Here is a 20,229-nt window from a genome sequence, read left to right as displayed (position 1 = left end):
GTGATGGAGGCTGTGTCATCAAATGCAGATTCCTCGCTTTTAGGGATAAAGAGGGGAGGGTCCTTGTATCAGAGTGGGCCCTCACCCTTCAGATCTATCTACAAATTATATTTAAAACTACCTTGAGAGCAAACGGGCAGTCTCCTGTTGCCCGCCTGCCTGCAAATGTCTTCTCCCCTTCTGTCGTAAATCGCGATGGCATCTCTTAAAAAAAAAACGTGCCCGAGAAATGTATTTTGGTGTTCGCCGGGCTGGGTTTCAGCGAGTTGAATTGGGTTTGGGCTGTAGGTTTGACTCATCACGTTCCGTGTGACATGGGAGTAAATGGAGACTCCGGTCATTCAGCTGCAGGCTCTAAGGAAGCCCGTTGTAACTGTGCATTTTAATGAACTGAATCAGCTGAGGAAATGTTGTCTCTACTGTGGTGTAGCTGTCTGCCTTGGGAAGCACCTCCTTGTATACACAGAGGACTTCTTTTTCTTTTTTTCTCCGTGCCCTCGAAAAGTGTTGGTCCATCTCTCTCTCTCTCTCTCTCTCTCTCTCTCTCTCTCTCTCTCTCTCTCCCTCTCTCCCTCTCTCCCTCTCCCTCTCCCTCTCTCTCTCCCTCTCCCTCCCCCTCTCCCTCTCCCCCCCCCTCCAGGAGCGAGCTCAGCTGCCTTCTTTCCCCGCACTTGGCACTAAGGCACACAGCAGTAAGCATGTCTTCCCTGGTGTGCGCAGGAACACTCAGAAACCTGACTTATTTTGTTCCATCACCAGAGACGGCATCTGTACTTGGCCACAACTGAACTACGAATAAACGATCAGACAGCCTTTCTTCCCCATCTGTAGATTCATCAGTGGGCCACTGTGAGCTCAGCCAACGAAATGGGAATGAGCTAACCATTCAACATTTTCGCACAACATGCTGCCGGATCTTCGGAGGAATCGCGGGCGACCGTTGTGGCTTACAGTGCCATGCACAAATCTGACCTCTGGGAAATGGTTCGAGGGCCTCTCTGGAAGGCTGTCGAACATTTCCAGAACGTCGCTTGCCTCTGTGATTGGCTACAGGTTAGATAATCACCTGGTTCCTTCAATGGATCACTCCGTATCTCATGCAAATTTGTTAGTTGAAAAGAGGTTAAGGCAGAATTCGGAGCAATGTTTGTGCGAATCCAGGCTATGCAGAGGCGCTCTACCCGAGTCCATGGATGGTTCGTTACTGAGTATAAAAACGGATATAAAACCCAACCTCGCCTCTGCTTTCTCCTCTTTAAAATGGGTGCAGAAGTTTGTAAGAACTAGGAACAATGATGATGTAGCCGCCAGAACCGCCTGAAGCAACAGGGGATTATGGGGGAAGAACTGCTTGTGCTGGAACCTTCCGGCTGATGAGATGAACAAAGGGACGTTGTTATTAGAAGATTTAAAATTAGACTAGCTCAGAATTACAGGCAGACTGCACGAAAACACACCGTGGGGGCTCTCAGAGATCTTTGGGACCATCTTTACAAAGGAAAGGAAGGTTTCAGTGCCACCCTCCCATTATAAATGACTCGAAGACCAGCCCATTCTGCTGATGACTACCTTTACCACTGTCTCCAACCTGAGCAACACCTCATTTTATAGCCCAAATCTGGCCTACCTTACAAACCATAAGTAAGATGTGGCTTAAACATAGACTGAAGATCATGTGGTTTCTACTCTGAATCAAGCTGCAATTTACAAAATTATAGTTTTTCATTTAGAGCTTCAAAGATCTCAAATACAGCTAGAATATTCTGTTCTCCATTTCATTAAATTATTAGACTGTATCATTTTAATTATTGGTTTTCTAAGAGATTAAACATCATTACTGTTTTCCCTTTATTATGAGCGGAAGACACATGCTCAAGTCTTGTAAATAAGCTTATAAATAAAAGTTGGATCGAGAGACGAAGAGGAAAGCACCCACCGTGGAGATGAGAGAGAAGGCACTCAGCAGAAAGGAGTAAGGGGTGGAGGGAAGCAGCCACGGGTGGCTTTTGGTTCCATATGATTCCTATGTTTTCTGCATAGTTGATTTTTTTCCCCAAGAGCTGAAGAGAAAGATGAATATACCACCAAAAGTCTTTGAAATTTGGAACCTCCAATTGTAGCTCTTTGGAGATGTGTATGATCAGAGACTTGCCAACCTGCAGCCTATCTCTGAGGGAGGGGGCAGGGTGTCCCCCCTCTGAACAAGAGGAGAATCAAGGCCCCAGAATATGCCCAAAGCAGAAACTACACAAGGACCAAGATAAATAGCCATCTAAACCCGAGATCAAAGGACCTTTTCCAGGAACAGGTGCTTCGAGAGAAACCAGGTCCCCTAAGTTCACTAAAACAAAGTGCAGTAATTTAAATAAAATGCTATTTCTTTTTTTTTTTTTTTAATTTGTTTTTCACTTTCAACTGCCCTGGAAAATAAAGTCCTGAGAACTATCATAAGCAAAAGCCACTGTCAGATCACTGCCAACATAGAAATAATGTTTACATCTGAATCTAACTGCCTATATTCCACTTTTTTTAAAGAATAGTTTTTGAAATTGCCTCAGTGATAAAATGAGAATATTATATGCAGAAGAATAGGATTTGATATATGATGTATAATATATATAAAAATTGTTATATATAATGTTATATATAATATATAGCAAACATTAGAATGATGCAAAAAAAAAAAAAAAAAAGCTTCTAAAGAATGCATATGTTTGCGCTGGGTTGTTTGCAACTGTAACTTTATCACAATGGCCAGAAGAGTCTTTACCAAATAACACTGGAAGAACACAGAAAAGAAATCTTGTTTTCTCAGAAGACTAACACCAGCATTTTAAGAACTGAAGCATGCAGCAGCCTGTGACAAAGTTTCTGTCACAGGTTTAAAGGACAGAAGAGGCGGGCAGTAATGATACCATAGAGGGGTGGAGGGTGAGTAGGGGCCGAACTGGCTGCATCCTACAAGGGGCCGAGATGGTTTTGGGATCTGAGAATGAGGAAAGTATAGTCAGTGAGCAGGAGCACAGAGGCAGCAAAGCATCCGATGCTTCAAGAACCAGCCTACATCGGAGATGGGGAAGGGTCTCAACACGGAAGGAGAGAGATAGCTTGGCTTTCTTTGGAGGACTGTTGTCACGCATGGCTTCAGTAACAGTACAGTAGAGCCTTCCTTTTGAGTTTAATAGAAATTTCATTCTTTGAAAGCTTATTGGGATATGAGCATTAAGATACATGAGGGTGTTTAGATATTAGGGTGCACAAGGAAAGGAAAGAAAAGGAAGAAAAAAGAAAGGAGAAAGTCACTGTTCCATGTCAAGTCAGCCCTAGGGTTCTTGTTTATGTCCTACCAAAGAAGTACCTTTTGACTAGGCAATGAAGTAATACACGATTCATGATGGGAAAAGCAAAGCACACAATCATATTGGAAAACAAGCTGACTTTGGACCCTTTTGCAGCTGCCCTGTGATGGTTCTATCATTTTATGAATATTTTATTTTTAACAAAGATGCTCAAACTCAATGTCAAACTCAGTGAGTTGTCAGGATCGGACTTAAACGTAGTTCTTTAACGGGCAGTAGCCCATGTTCCTGCTAGAAGACAGGACACTTCTTCAGGGGTGGGGCTTGGAGGAGAAAGAAGGCATAACATGGTAATCGTGAATGAACGAGGGGGTGAGTTTCCCAAACGATGGATAATACATCCTGCCTTGGAACACATGGAGGCATCGGGAAGGATGATGTAAGGGCTGTCTGAATAGCCTTTTGCTCCCGGAAATATTTCCTCTGTCCTTTCCTTAGTTACCCTGCTCATGACTACTCCGAGCACACACCTTCCTACCCTTAGCTAAGGCAGGAGTTTTTTTGTTTGGGAAAAGTGCTCTTGGGTCCTCCAATGGAATGTTTGCCCTGGACCTTTGAGGGGACATTCAGTTGGGCATATGAAGCCACTGGGCAGAGGGATTTTAACACAGGTGATATTTTTAAATGCTGAACGTCACAGAAGGCCTAGAAGGCATGACTCTAGGTTTCACTGAGAGAGGAGCCCAGGCTCCTGGAACATTTCAGCCATGCCACAGACAAAACAAAAAACGTCTCAAGTGGGAGGGAGGAAGGAATATGAGAGTCAGATTCAAGGTCCCAGCAACAGCCTTGGAGGGCAAGGCCCAGAATGTCCATCACTGGGGTTACGTGTTAAACTAAATATGTGATAAGAGTCTATAAACAGTTTTGTAAAAAAAAAAAAAAAAAATCTACCATGACCTTTTTATTGCTATCTTGATGCTTTTGCAGTTTACCACAAACTAATAAAAACCCCACACATCAAAGTGTGTTAGTCCATAAAAATAAGCAGCCTAGAGCCCATTAAAGTATATGTAGAATTTTACATCTTACTACTCAATCCTACCTATAAACAACAACAACAACGTAAGATTAAATTGCACGGGGGCCTTGTAATGGAATGCCAAGGGGTGGAGTGGATGCTGAGGCCAGGTCACATCCAGGACTAGCAGGGTAACAGCGAGCAGACAGAAATCTATCTCATGAGCAAATCACTGGAAACCAGGTACTGAAGAGAGCCAGAGGACGGTTACTTGGGTTCCGATGCCATTTTTGAATGGGGGAGGAGTTACCTTAGGGAGTCCTGTAAAGCAGAAGAGGCATAAGATCTGGATCTATAGAATATGGATCTTTTAGCATCATTGTCTACCAAATGAGCCTAGAGGAAGACCAAATACATTTACAATACGTCTCCTGTCACATCATTCACTTTTTAGCCCTCTAGGTAACTCCCAAGGGACAGATGTTGCTTTGACTTCCAACCAGAGTAAGATAGACAAACTCACAAGACAGCCATGCTCTGTCCTTCACGTTGCTGTGCAAGTTGAGAAAAACCCTTCCCTAAATTGATGGCGACCCCCCAAGAGTATGGTTTGCGTTATCGCCATCAGAGAGTAGCTGGCGCTGATGTCAGTCTATCATTTCCACCAGCCTCTACGCTCATCGCCAATGTCCAACAGCACTCGATATGCACGGGTTCCTTTAATGCTCTTCCTGACATTCTGATTACTTGCATTCAAGGAGAGAAAACTGTGAGAGAGATCAACGGGAACAGCAAGGAAAACTGTAAGTGAAGCGGTCTGGTGAAGACAAAAAAAATCCACAGGATGCCAATATTCATTCGGCTTCCTTGGGCTCAATACCCACTGCCCATTGGGTCTCCACAGTTCATCAATGAACTCCAGTCACAAAGGTGCTGAGTAAGGATGCTTTTTGATGGAAAATGGATACAGGAGATAATGAGTTTTCAACAGAAACTGCCTTTGCTGAATGCGTGTAGTTTTTGTTTTGGTGTTCAATTCTCGATGCCAAAACAAAACAAAAGAAAACATTTTCATCCCCAAGAAGACAAAACTCTGGTTATTGATGCCTCTAATTGATGAAATATGGTTGATGCCTTCCATGCCTAAAGTCCTTTATGGCTTGTTCTGAGTTAGTTAACGGGGCAGGCAAAGAGTATTTACAAGACTAGTAACTCAACTGTATCTTCTGATCTACTTTACACTGAAAATCAGGAAACACTACAGAGAAACCTAGCAGGTTTTGGAGCAGAGATAGAAAACTCATTTGGTCTTTCATGTCCTCTACGTCATAATATTAATGTACATACAGTTTCTATTGGGTCCTTGGTACTCTCTTCTGCCCGCCGAATGGTGCATGTGCTGTAACCAAGTGTTGTGTATGCACTGGTAAAATAATGGGATCCTTTGCACAAAGGGGAGGTCAGTTTTGGATTGAGCAACAGAAGCAAAGATAATATCTTTTATGGAGTAGAGGGCCCTCTGAAAACAGTAAGAAAATGCAGAGATTTGTCAGGAAATGACTAATTTCTACATCAGAACTTTCTGGGAAGGTCAAGGCAAAAGAAGCTTCTTTGGTCTTTCCTGAGATGGGCCATGCTGGTCCCAGAAGCCCTGCCTTCAGACAGTGGTTCTAGCATAGGTACTCCCTGATGCTCTTCTGTTATGACCTAAAGATAACCATCTTTATGTCCTTGGGTTTCTCCTCACAAGATCTGGAGAGCTCACTCAGGAACATTCACCAGTCACCCTAGGAAAGTGAAGCCAACAGAAATTTAAGACCCCAGGGTCTTCTCTCTGCTCTCTAGATGTGTTCCAGGAACCCAGCTAGCAAAGAGACAGTTTCCACATTAGCTAACCATTTACTATAATAATAAAAGGAACCAAAGAAAGAGCAGGACTGAGAGAAATTGCTTGTTCTTTATGCCTCTTTTTGACAACCTACTGGTTGCCAATATTCATAGTTACTAGTGAAGGTCAACTGGTTCTGGCCCTGGGGGTTCCAAGTCTCCATCAGGCTGTGAGGGAAGGGATGAAAACCTTGATTTTGGTGCTAAGCTTGCAGAATACACATGGTCCGTTCCAGGGCTGCTCAGAAGCAGGACCATTTTTCCATAGAAGCTTGATTGTCAGTATAAAGTCAACAGAGTTTGTGATGCTCAAGAGAAGGGGGGCAAGCCAAATCAACAAGGAAGGCCTCTGACTGACCTGAGGTACGGATCAAAATTTTATTTAGTTTGATAAGTTTTTGCCTCAGTGTTCTCTGGTTGGCGCTACTATATTTCTCACATATATGGTGTATACCATACCCACACACATATGATTACTAATAAAGTCTTAGATTTTTTTTCTTCCTCAAGATGCCTATAAGTGAACCTGAGATGAAGGATCTTAATCTTTGTGGGAGCCCAAAGTTCTAAACTCCCTGATAATACAAAATGATTTTTTTCTTTTCTTCTTCTTCTTCTTTTTTCACCTGTACCAAACACAGAGCAGAAGCAGGCACAATAGAGGATCTCACTAAGTGGTATTTTAAAAACAAACAAATAAACACACACACACACACCACACACACACACACACACACACACACACACCCAAACACCCCCTCACACCCTACACACACACACCCTACGCACACACCCACCCTACACACATACCACACCACACACACACACACACACACACACACACACACACACACACACACAGACACACAAAGGGAAGGACTATTTTAAGGAAAAAACAAAACAAAACATTTTACACTCACTTTCCAGACAGCCATGAACAATCATTAGTGCAAACTAGTGTAACACATGGGTGTTTCCAAGCGTTGAGAAGCCGAGGAATGCACCCGAGTTGACTTAGCAAGTGTCAGGGAGAGAGAGAAGGGAATTGCAACTTCATTTCCAGGGCTTCTATTCTGGCACGTACAGCTTTTCCTTGTGTGAGACACAATTAACTGCTAGTTTCTTTCTGTGGTGTTTTTACGTGGTAGTCTATCTGATAGTTCCAGATCAGCAAAGATTTTGGAGGCTGAGTAAAAATCAGGTCCAGGGCTTTTGACTACTGCGGCTGAGGACACTGTGACTTCTACTCGTGTGTCTAGGGTGATGGCGTTTGATAGCTTTGGGGAGCCGTTTACCACACAGTATTTAACACCCACACATTCCGTTTCTCTTACAAGGTTTGTTATTCGGTTTTGCTGGTCGTATTTTTCCTGCTTGTGGTTTTTCCCAAATGCCCTGTTCATTATTATTATTTTTTACTACACATGGAAAAGAGAGTGGGAGGAGAGTGGGGTGCCAGGGGTTTGCCACAGATCTAGATCTTAATTAGAACCCTGGGCTGGGGGAGGGAAAAGCCACTCGGCTTTTCCATGGCTCAGCTCTCATTTGCTGTGCACGGAACTCATCCCGACTCCAGCCTGACGGGCTAACACTCCTATCTGATGCTAGTCTTATTCACATTTGCAAATAAGCCATTTGTGTTCTCATGTTGGTACAAGATGAAGGAGGAGACGCTCGGCGCACCTACAGCGTCTTGGCGTCCCTTGCCAAAGCTGTGAGTGTGACGCTGGCTTTCCCCTTCCCCAGAAGGAGAACATAATTTCATTACCCATGAACCAGCGCCTCTTAGACTGTAACATCCTTGTCAGAGAGGCTAATAGCATCACTGTTTAGCTAGCGGCAGAGGAGGAAGGAGGGAGGGAGAAAGCCCCGGGGGCGAAGCACAGGTCACTGACACAACAAACTGGAGAACAGTTCTCCTGCTGAAGAGGAGGCCTCCCTCCATGAACAGCTCTGCCATAACTACTGACAAGCAAGAGTTCCCCCGGTTCTCTCAGTAGCGGCACAGGGATATGCCCCCCCCCCCCCAGCCTGTTACACGCTATTTCGGAATCCTAAGCCCCCACACACAAATAGTAATACTTTTCATGAAAACATTACAGACGACTTGGGCTATTATCGTTGACTATAGATGCTTAAATCGTTTCTTATCTATTTTTACTGCGTTGCTGCTTGCTCTGGCTCTTTAGGTACTTATTTCTCTCTCTCAATACCAGTTTTATGGCATTTCTTTCTGTTACCACTGAGAAAATAAGTATACATTTATATCTTTGATAATGTAGGTGACAATTGTACCTCAAAACAAAGTTAACAATAAATATGATGCACAGAGGAACCTATGCTGCCAGTAGGTTCACAAAAGACAAAACCAGGATGCTAAAAGTGTGCGAACAGCTGTAGTTACTATCACCCGCCACTAGAGGTCAGTGCTACTCTATAGAAGCCAGCATCTGCTTAAATAGTTGACTCACCAAACCAAGTTCTTTCTTTTTCTTTTTTTTCTTTTTTTTTAAATAAAATAAAATAAACGGCTAAAAATCTTTGGAAAAACGTCATGTCAACATCCTTGGAAGGTACAAAGTCAACTGAAATGAATATATCCTGCATAACATTGCTTTAAAGTCTCTGGCTGGGAGCATGCCTGCTTTGGCACAGTGTATACTGGGTTTAATAAATAAACGAGAAACAAACAGGAAACACAAATCGCAAACGCTCAGTTTCAAAAGAATGAACTCCTGTTTCCTCTGTCTTTGGAAAGCATTAGATGCAGAGAGACTTCTGCATCCTTGGGTCTCCACGGTTCAACAGGTTAACTGTTTTCTTTTCAGAGGGAAACTGATCATGTAGAATTGCAATAGAAAAAGAAAACGAATAGCCAAGGGTTCTTCTCTAATACGCAGTGCATTTAAATACCTATATAAAAAATAGGTCCATGGCATACAGTCTACAAGTGCCACAGTAATTCCTGATCAGGAGGACACTTGCCACCTGGCTTTCCAGCGTAGCACACTGATACAGAAACAATTCTAGCCATGGGAGGCACAAGGTTCTGGGGCATTCTGAGAGCTGGAGGACAGTCCTTAACTAAGGAGAAGCATGTGTTCCCAACTTCCTCCCCTGCAGGCTCATGCCCGGAACCAAAATGTGTCTTGCTCATCTAAGGCTTCTGTCTTATCAGTCTGTAAATCTCCAAGGCATTTAAAAAAAAAAAAAAAAATGAACAGCCTTCAAAATGTTGCTCGGTATTGTTCATTCCTTTACTCTTCTAGCAGTTGCTCACACCAAGTGGCTCTGAGCCCCAGAAATACTTCTCAGTACAGCAAGCAGGTTTTGTACACCGCAGTGGCACCACAGCATTGATTTTACATATATATGTGTAAATACATATGCATATGTGTGTGTGCACGTGTGTGTACTCGCATGTTGGTTTGCCTTGGCTAGACCCTACTTGTTCCCATGAGGAATAAAGCAGAGGATTAAGACTGGAAATAGGCCTTTTCTTTTCCACTACAACAGTGCATCCAATTATCACAATCATCTTCACAGTACACATAAAGACGAGGCTGACGGAAGGGGAAAAATACATTTTAGATGGAATACGGTATTTGCTGGCGATCTAGAGACAAAATTGTAAAAATTACAATTCCATCGAGGAGCATCTCAGTGGGCTTGGTCACCCAGCCCACGACACCGTAAGCTCTGTCTGCATTATGAATCCACTGGGGCTCTGGCCATTTGGCATTAATAAATGTATACTCAGTGGTTAGTCAGGGGTGAGCAGATTGTACCTGTGACACTTTTCTGAGCTGCTGCCTGGTCTCATCAAAGCACCCTGGCAACCCCCCCCCCCCCCGACCCGAGATGTTGCTTCTCCATATTGCTAATAGAAGTATGGTTTTAATAATCTGGTTCCCTCGATATTATTATACTTCATGTTGACCTGTCTAGAATTTTCCCTTTCAGCCTATGGAAGACCTTCATACACTGTAAAAGAAAAAAAAATAATGCTAGTAAGAAATAGCCATTCACTTTTTTTGTTGCTTTTATTATTATTATTATTATTATTATTATTATTATTATTATTATTATTATTATTTTGCAGCAACTGTTTTGAAAGGGATATGGTCAAAGGCCTGGCCGGTCATAAGGTGGACCATCCTCAATGCAAAAAAAAAAAAAAAAAAAAAAAATCAAATCATTGTGCCCTGCTCCCCAACTAAAGCTGCTCATCTGAGAAGACAGAAGGGGGGTGACGAATAAATCTATTTCTCCGAAACCCCATGAATACAGAGGGCGTGCTACCCATGCTGCAGTCAACAGACTTTCACCAGGGACACAGAAACATGCATGCAGCCTGCAGGCTGTACCAAATCACTCTGACGGACGAGGTTACAATACAGAGGAACACAGAGACACAGAGATGTCAACAATAGCAAAGACAAACTGTCACAGTGTCAGTCCTCTCCCCCCCAGGCCCCAAGTATCCAGGTGTTACCAGGAGCATCCTTTTTAAGGATAATGTTGGGGAAGCAGTGTTCAGACATCTGAGTGAAGTGTCAGTCACTAAGGGGTCTGGCTTTTGTAGAACACATCACAAATGTACAGGACAGCCTCACTAGCCCTGGACGGAGCGGCGCGGGGTTCAGGATTCAGTGAACTATACACTGGGTTCTTGGGAAAGAACACATTATGGTAAGGTCCCAGCTTACAGGTCTGTGAGAGTGCTTTGCATGAGCAAACCTCATCCCTGAGAACTCCCTCACCTCCAGTGCAGACGGTCTGCTTTCTCAGACTGGATGTGCCTGTTTGATGACTCGGTTGTGTAATGAATCAACATGTTTAGGGAACACACACACCCTAAAGGAAGCTGACAGTGACCCCTTTAGTTTTGATTGCACAACCACAGGGATCCAGAAGAGGCTGCAAGGGGCAAACTTTGTGTTCCCAGGGTCTCCTTGTGTTTGGCGGCCATCTGACGTCTTAACCCTTTCGACCCCTGTCCCTGTGCTGGGCTTGCTGTAATTTTCGAATCCCTGGAAACTGCTTTAACCCACCAGCCTGTGTGAATAGTTTTCTGGGATTTTATTTGAAGTGGGGGGCATTGTTTCTCAACCCTATTCTTTACAGGGTTCCATAATGGGCCCTCTCCTCCAAGGTCCAGGGATCACTCCCCCACCCCCACCCCCGGGTTTGCTAACCTGCAAACCACCATAAGCTGAAGCTTTGAGCCTCTTAGATGGAGAGGAAGAGGCAGTTTGAGGATCAGCAGGGAAGCAAGTTTTTATCTGGAAACAAATGTAATGTTAATGAAATCCACACAGGGTTTTATACAGGAGGCAGGGTGTTAAAGCTGAGTTCCAGCTTCACATTGATTGTGGTATTTAAATTTCAATGGGTTGATTATTTATGAGAGGAAAATGACCAGTATTATGAACACACTCTGAGGGACAGGGAAGGCCCTTGCCAGCACTGTGAGAGGGAGGGGGAGGGGAGGGGCACCGTGTCCCCTTGACAGACAGCAGAGTTCAATAAAGCACCCCTTATTTCTCAGCTTTTAAGAGCGCGCTCTCTCTGCTGTTTCTTTCTTTTTTTCTTTCTCGCTCTCTCTTTTTAAATCGCAACGGTTCATACCTCACATTCCCTGGAGCCTGATTTGCTATAGGTGCAGGGTCCCGTTCCGTTCAGCAACATCTCGCTGGTCTCCGTGTTGGTGGGTTTATAATCTACATAAAATTCCTGGGTGCCTGGAGTCATTTGCTTGAGCGATTGCCGTTTCTTCTTCCGGTGCCTTCGCATGAGGGAGCGCTGCTGCAGCTGCTTCATGCTCGCGGGGTACCGCTTCCAGGACACGTACATTACCAAGAGGATGACCAGCACCGACAGGAAAAGGGCCACGCTGCCCGCGATGATCTTATGGAAGGAGATGTGCTCCGTGTCCACATCTGTCTCTGGGCTGGGCTCGGTAGCTCCCACCGTGGGGGGCAGCGGTGGCTTGCTCTCATGCTTCGGCCTGGGGAGCTTGGGCTTAAACGTGGGCTTGGGGAGGGCCCTGGCCAGGTCAAACCTCTCTGTGGTGGTGCTCTTGCCACAGATGCTGTAGTTTTTCACGGCGTCGATCACGTTTACCCCCTGCAGCTCTTTGGGACTGGCGCAGATGATTGTATTCTCTCTCAGCCCTTTAAAACTTTTCAGCCAGTTTACCAGGGAACAGATATTCCTGCTGCATTCCCATATATTTCCAGCCAGACTGATGTCATTGAGAGAGATCCAAGAATCCAGAATCTCCTGACCAATAAATGTGAGCTTGTTGGAATCCAGGTTGAGGCGCTGCAGATTGGGAACGCATTGGAAGACACTGGGTCCACTGAAGGCTTCGATCTCATTACCAGACAGGTCAAGCCTCTGTAAGGAGCTCCAAGTCCAGGACATGGTTTGTCCTATGACACTGATTTTATTCCACTGCATGTACAAGTTCTGAAGGCTCACCAACCTTGGGAAAAGGGCCAGGTTGAGCTTGGAAAACTGGTTGTGCTCCAGATGAAGTTCTTTGAGTCTGATCATGCCAGCAAAGACATTCCTGGCTAAACTTCGGATCCTGTTGTATCCCAGGTCCAGAAGTTCCAGGTTGCGACAGTCTTGGAAAATCCTCACCGGGATGGTTCTCAGTGAGTTGGAGCGGAGGTGTAAACTGAGCAGCTTCCTCAAGCCCCGGAACTGTTCAGATCCCAGAGAATGGAGCTGATTGTAGGACAGATCCAAGTTCCGTAAATTGGTCACAGGTCTGAAGGTGTTGTTAAGGAAGTAGGAGATTCTGTTGGAACTCAGGATCAACTCTTTGAGTCTGCGTATCCCATTGAAAGCATTCTCATCAATATTGCTGATATGGTTATGGTCAAGGTAGAGCCAGGTAAGCTGGTTGAGCCCTTTAAATTGATTATACTTAAGTTTTTGGAGGCTGTTGTAGCGGAGGGATAAACCCAAGCAGCCGGCGGATATACTTGAGGGTATCTCCTGCAGTTTCTGAGACTCACAGTATACCATTTTGCCTTCGCACCTACAACCCTTAGGGCATCCTCGTTCAGCTGAAGAAAGCATTGTCAGTAAGACAGTGGGGGCTAGAACCACTGCCACAGCTGATCCGCGCAGTAGCCTAATTACATTGAAACCTGGAAATAAAAACAACTTAGAAAAGTTATCCCCCCAAAACGGATGCATTGTTTAAAAAAAAAAAAAAAAAAAAAAACCAAGCAAAACTAGCTGTCTATTTTCATAATCAGAAATGTAGACATTTAGATTCCATTTAGCATCAAATATCTTCATAACAGAAGGATAGCGTATATTTCTAACAGCTGAACAAGGAAATGTGTCCCACTGATAACTGAATTTATAATCTTAGACCAGAGAAAGATAATCTTTAAAACAATTAAAGCAGAATTATTATATAGACTTAGAGGGTTTTTTTTTTTTTCAATTTTTTTTTTAAGAAGGAAAGAAGAAAAATATCAAAACATACCCATCCTTTGTATTGTTCAAAGGTCGTCCTTAGGTCTTTTGCTTTGGCTTAGGGGCCGCCTGCATGACAGCCCCCGTCAGCTGCAGTGTAGTGAGTCAGGGCTCGCTGACACCCAGGAAGAAAAATTGGACCCCTTGGGAGATGGACCGATTTTGGAACATTATTCTTCACCAGCCTTGCAGAACACTCCAAGAACAAATAAATCCCAACACCGCATTCACAGCGAAACATCCGAGTCCTCCTAGGTAATAGGATCTTCGTGGATATTACGTTTTTGCATCTTTACAGTGTGTGTGTGTGTGTGTGTGTGTGTGTGTGTGTGTGTGTGTGTGTGTGTTAAAAAAAAATAACTGGCTCCTATAATTTCTTCTCAAAACCCATGATGTATTCCTCTAGGCAACGTGGGGCTACCTGTGCTGCCACATCTGTATTCCATAGCCCGGCGGTCCCGCGGTGGTGAGCACCCAGTTCAGCCACGGAGCTGCGTTGGAGCCCAGAAGGCAAGAGAGCCCGGTTCCGCGCACACGCTCGGCTCACTCCTGCAGACTGTCATTCTGAAAGCTGCTCAGACTGTTGCTTCGGTTTCAGTGAATGCAGTCTTATGTAAAGCTGCCCCCAGTGGTGAGGAACACTATGGGCATGTGCAGAGCTGACTCTCTTTTATCTTGCAAATGAGCAGGCTTGGCTGGAAAATGAATGGTCCTTTTGGGTGGCTCAATAGGAAGTGACTGGTCAATGTAATCAATAACTAGCAACATTTTCCGTGATATCCGAGTCTTGTTTGACAATTTGGCAACGCCTGTACTGTCTGCGCCCGCTTAATCGACCAAACATGAGCTTCCCAGAGTTTTTTTTTTTTTTTTTTTTTTTTTTTTCGTTTCTTTTCTTTTCCCCTAGAGCTTGACGTTAAGTTCACAGATCGAACGTCAATTTTTCTTAACCCCAGATGTAGGCTTTGAGCTGAAATTTATAAAATGAATTATTGAGCTCTTCACAAAGCTGCATTGGGAGGGTGCCTGTTTGACCTCTCGGAGTCACCGTGATTATATTATGCAGGGTGTCTGAGGATGCTGGACTACATCGGCTTCACAATAAAGGGGCTGACTAATGACACGCAAATTAATAGGGCTAATGGCTTTTCTGATTTTCCTACAAAAGATATCATTGGTTCAATGTTTATGACTAGGTGATGGATTGTTTTGGTTTCTGTGGGTGTTTTCTTTCTTTCTTTCTTTCTTTCTTTTCTTCTTCTTCTTTAAACCAGAAGAGAAACAACCCTTTTTAATGCTAGTATTAGAACCCCAAGATGACTTGATTCATAGTTTATTGACATCACTCCTATTCCTATTCACTGCACTAATAGTATTTATTGGGTTGCTAAGTCCTTTATACTGTCTTCATACTGTTTCAGCATTCAGGTCCCACTGCCAGCTGCATTTCAAAGGTGAAGGACCTGGAACTTTGGGTTCCTTGCTCAAGGCCCCAGGGTGTGGCAAAGAGGAGCTAGAGGTCCCAGGACAAGTTTGTCTTCTTCTGGTGCTTCACCCGGCACCAGCTCCTTTGAAGGGGTGTTTCTGTGCTTGTTGAATCTGGAGAACAGTATGGTAGACTAGGGTCAGGAAGCTGTGCAGATCCCACTCTTGGTCTCCAGTGTGGGAGTCCTGAGTTTCCTTTGTCTTAGAGAAGTACTCTTAGAGGTAAGGGGGAAGCAGCCACTCAGCTGTGCAGGCTTGGCCTTGCTAAAATGACCACCTGCGTCACCTGTGCCTACCTCTCTGTGCTTCTGTGCTCTCACAGGCAGAATTGGACACCAGAGAGAAATTCTGTCGTAGGCGTATGCTGAGTATTAGGTTGCATCTGTGCTTGTGATTGTGGTACTGGGGTGGAACACAAGACCCTGAGCTCAAGCCTCAGCCCTGTGTCATCTTGCTATCTTAAAGCGCTTAACGACTGTGGGTATCACATGCAGAGTGCTTATTTTCAAATACTGAATACTGCCCTATTAACCGTTCTGGAAGAACTAATCCAATAGTGAGCAGTTTTTATGTTATGACCAGCGAGGAGCTTTCTCCCGCCTGCCTCATCTCTACTTTCTGGTTAAAATTAGTGTCTTAGTTCTATGGACTATGCCTAATAATTAATAATTTGTGTTTCACTATCCCATGGCAAAGCACGACACTTGGCCTATGGGGTTTGCCATTTTCTGTAAATAATTATTATTCTTTAAAAACGTTTGTCTTGTTTATATTAGGTGTATTGACTGCATCTCAATTAGATGTTATCAGGGCTGAGCAGTTTTTAATGCTAATCATGATAATGGAGGGGCCATAGGCATAGGCAGGTTCCTTGGATATTTATACTATTGATGGTGTTGTGGCTGTATCTAAAGCTTATTAAAACACATTTCCTTTGCCATTCCCCAAGATTCTATCTTAAGGTTGTTCTATTTCTTTTGTATTGAGAAATTTATATACACATATATCATATTTTGATCAAATCTACCCTCCAATTCCTCCCCTAAACCTTCTGACCCTTTTTGATTTGTTTTCATAGGCTCATGTTCTCTCTCTCTCTCTCTCTCTCTCTCTCTCTTCTCAGTAAAAAGGAGAGGAAATGGGGACATCTGATATTGTAATGTGACTTCTAAGCGATCACTTTCTGTGCCTCAGTTATTTCAACAGCGCTTGACACGTCTTAGAGCCACAACATATTTAGTCAGCAAACATAGTCACTGTACTACCAGCTTATTACATAACGGTGGCCTTTTTATATTGTGAAATGTGTTGAAAAATTTTATTCCGTGTCTTTGGTAGAATACATCAATTATACATAGTTTAATGGTGACATTTTTATACTTGTGCGTGATGTATCGCGGTTATTGTCAACCCACCACTCTCTCTTTGGAACCCAGTTCCTGATTACCCTCTCTTTACCGTCTCTAGGCTCCGAGGAGCATCTATCTAACAGGATACATGGGGCCCCATTGCCAGGTCTGTTGAGGAACGTGGATAAAGACATCCACGTACTACATACAGCTGGTTCACTTACCAGGTCCGAAGAGGAGTCTGTACCAGAGTGATGACAGGGTAGGAGGGTCAGAGTCTCTAGAAGGAATAATGTAATAATATGTAATGCTTCGCTTCCTCACTCCTCCTTATTTCCTCTATTAAGGAGGTTGGAAATAACCACAAGGGAAGTACTCTTTTATTTTTTTATACTTATGTATTTACATTTCAAATGATCCCCCATCCCCCCTTTCTCCTGTTTCTATGAAGATGCTTTTACTCCTACCGACCGACCCACTCCCACCTCAACATCCTGACATTCTCCTACACTGGGGAAATGAGCCTAAACTCTTGTTTTATATTGCTTTTCTTTTTTAAAGATCTATTTATTTTTATGTATGTGACTACATTGTCGCCAGAAGAGGGCATTGGATCCCATAACAGATGGTTCCGAGCCACCATGTGGTTGCTGGGAATTGAACTCAGGACCTCTGGAAGAATAGTCAGTGCTCTTAACCGCTGAGCCATCTCTCCAGCCGAAGGGAAGAACTCCTAAATGATGTGAGTGAGAGGTGGGGTAAAGGAGATGAGTAGCAGGTCCTCACTCTTTCCAGGGACACTGCTCATCTTCATAGTTAAACCGCAGGTTTGGCAGGAATAGTGAATATGCTTTGAGATCTTCAACACAGCACAGTCCAGAAGGATAACAGCACATCTTTATTATCTAACATCCCAAATGGGACTTCTCAACTGGCATGTCTCAAAAAAAAAAAAAAAAAAAAAAAAACCTAAAGGGAATCATATTTATAGCTTCTTTCTCATCCCTCTGCATTGAAAGGCTCCGATTTTCCTGCTTACCCTTCGTCCTTCCCACTGGGAAGTCGTTATCAAGACATTTTTCTTGGCTAACAGCTGCACAGGGCCGCTTACTTGTCCATGTGCCTCTCACTCTTGTGAGAGAAGTTCAGTGGAAATCTGGAGACTGCAATTCTTTCATGTTGCTTTTCAAGGGACACATATGCTGGCAAATAACCTTGTCTTGTATGACACGCCTCATCTTTAATTTTCAAACACGTTTCTGATATCTTGGCTCCCCATCTTGTCTTGCTCCATGGTTCTGATCTCGAACTCCTTCCCTGGCTTTTGAAATTGATATTTCACTCAATGCTGACCACTTGTCTCTTTCTCAGTATCCTTGCCATTCTTGTGTTAAGGCACTCTGAGTGGTCCCTCCTTTGGCGCCGGCTCTTAAGTTTGCTAGCCTTTTAGGTTTGTTCTTGTTAAGGGTGGCAAAATTCTTGAAGAGAAATTATTGGTGAGGCTGGCTGAAAAAGAAAGCCCCAAAGTGGAAATCACAATTCAAATTCACATTATCATTTCTTAAGGCCATGGAAATTATTCTAAAGACACTGAGTCGTCATTCAAAAGGAAAATACTGTATTTTAGGGATGTTTACTGATCTCCTTGTATGTTCTTTTTATAGTTTGTCCATATTTAGTTGTTGACTGAAAGCCATCTGATTGTTTCTGTCTTGCCTTTCAACACAGACAAAATTATGCCCCATTATGTGTTTAGTAACTTTCTTTTCCATCACTACCACAGAGAACACAAATCGTGTATTACCCAAGAATTTAAAGTTCTCCAAATGCATCTCTGGCCTTATGATTTATACAATTATAAAGCATGGTGTCCTCTATCTGAAAACGTTTCTATTGCACTTACATTACTTCAAATATCAAAACACGTTTTGTCTGAATCGAGTCAATAAATCAAGTGTCTATCTATAACACCAAACTTCAATTCAATATGAAACCAGATTGCCAAATAGGAAGTTGTAAAAATATGAGATCGTAATAGGCTATCTTCAAGATACCTGGCTTCAGAGATTTCATTGACTTGGCAAATACGTAGTCTGAATACAATTATGTACTAGACACTGGCCCAAATAGTGGGCATCAGCGTGCAAAATAAAGGTTTACACTTGGTGGAACTTATATTATAGGTTGGTTATTAGTCACATTAACTTGGAATCTTAAGTGCCCCCAAAGCTCATGTTCTGAGCACCATTTTCCTGACTTGTGTGGTTGATTGGAAGACCATGGAACCTTTAAGAACTGAGACCTCTTCCATAAAAAAGAGGTTACCAGATTTATGTCTTTGAAAGTAATAGCCCAGCCTTTACCTCCATTCATTCTTCTTTCCAGTCTGCTGTGAGGTGGTGAGCCTCTGCCACAGGGTTCCCAGCCACAAAGCACGCCGTGCCTTCCCACCCGATGGACAGAGACCCTTTAAAACTGTGAACTGCAGTCAACACTTTTCTCTTAGAAACTCTTCTGTGGGAGGCATTTTGTCACAGTAGAGTACACATAGTTAGCATGAATGTGTGACTTGGACCATGGGCAAAGGAAAAAGACAGGAGGACGGTTGGATGCGCAAAATAACAAGTATGATTTTAAGCCAGGTGATCAGGGACACTAGGAAAATGGCCTCAGCACACTGGAGAATGAGGTAGGCTGGAAACAGAAGACATAAGGAGGGTGAGGAATGGCTGCTGTAAGCCCCAAGGTGGGGAGAGATCATGTGTTCGATGAATTTCAAGAAGCATAATCAACCTACAGTAGATATGCCAGCCCCAGAGCCATCAGTGATAAAGATGAAGATCTTAGGTACCAGAATATGGAGAGATGAGTATGCTGTTGTAAGAATATTAGCTTTATTCTGGAATGATGGAGCTTCCCTACTCCCTCCTAGAATAGATGTCTTAGCAAGGTTGTATATTAAAGGATCCTTTGTATGGAGCCAAGACTTTTCATCCATGACCGGTCCATACATTGAAGCCCCGAATCTCCAGTCTGGTGGCATTTAGAGACGGAGCCTTAGAAGATCATGTCCGAGCACTCATCGTGAGGTTAATGGAATAATAAAGTTAGAGAAGACATGGCTGTATTTGTTTCTGTTCCCTCTGCTCTAAGCAGTGTGAGGATCCAGGAGAGCAAATCTGTATACACGCCACAATTAAAGCTCTTGCTGAAAAGTGAGATCTGCTACGTATTCTACTCTGGATCTTTAAACTGTGAGAAACCAGAGCTGCATTTTGTTACTGTAGCCCAGGTTTGCTAAAATGGTCATTTCTGGTTCTGTTATTGCAGCAGAGGTCAGAGTTGAAGCTAATAAAAAGGCTCTCACACATCAGGGGAAAAGGTGTTGGAAACCCAGGCCACTGTGGTAGCAGGAGAAGCGAGTGAATTTTGTATATATTTTTAGTTTTTAAATTTGTTTTATTCATATGAGTACCCTGTAGCTGTCTTTAGACACCCTGGAATAGGACCCCATCACAGATGGTTGTGAGTCACCATGTGGTTTCTAGAAATTGAACTCTGGACCCCTGGAAGAGCAGTCAGTGCTCTTAACTGCTGAGCCATCCCTCCAGCCTCCCTCTTTGTATATTTTCGACAAAATGAATAAATTATTTTTAAATGCATTGGAAGTAGAGGGAGGTATAGA

General features: G+C 43.5%; 2 protein-coding genes across 3 annotated transcripts in view; one reads left to right on the top strand and one right to left on the bottom strand.

The window, feature by feature from the left end:
- The window catches only part of LRRTM3 (leucine rich repeat transmembrane neuronal 3), a gene marked incomplete at both ends in the record, with an annotated part of 147,171 nt that extends 133,749 nt beyond the window's left edge, over nt 1-13,422 (bottom strand). The window contains one exon of the mRNA XM_080937690.1: nt 11,839-13,422. Within this exon, the coding sequence (XP_080793816.1) occupies nt 11,839-13,422 (1,584 nt within the window). The remainder of the gene's footprint in view (nt 1-11,838) is intronic.
- The window catches only part of CTNNA3 (catenin alpha 3), a gene marked incomplete at both ends in the record, with an annotated part of 1,359,521 nt that overhangs the window by 493,268 nt on the left and 846,024 nt on the right, over nt 1-20,229 (top strand). The gene's annotated exons all lie outside the window — the stretch shown is intronic.

The sequence above is a fragment of the Micromys minutus genome (genome assembly GCF_963924665.1).
Source record: "Micromys minutus genome assembly, chromosome: 25".
NCBI classification, from domain to species: Eukaryota; Metazoa; Chordata; class Mammalia; order Rodentia; family Muridae; genus Micromys; species Micromys minutus.
Note: the sequence above shows the minus strand (reverse complement) of the source record. Positions and strands in the feature narration are given on the sequence as shown.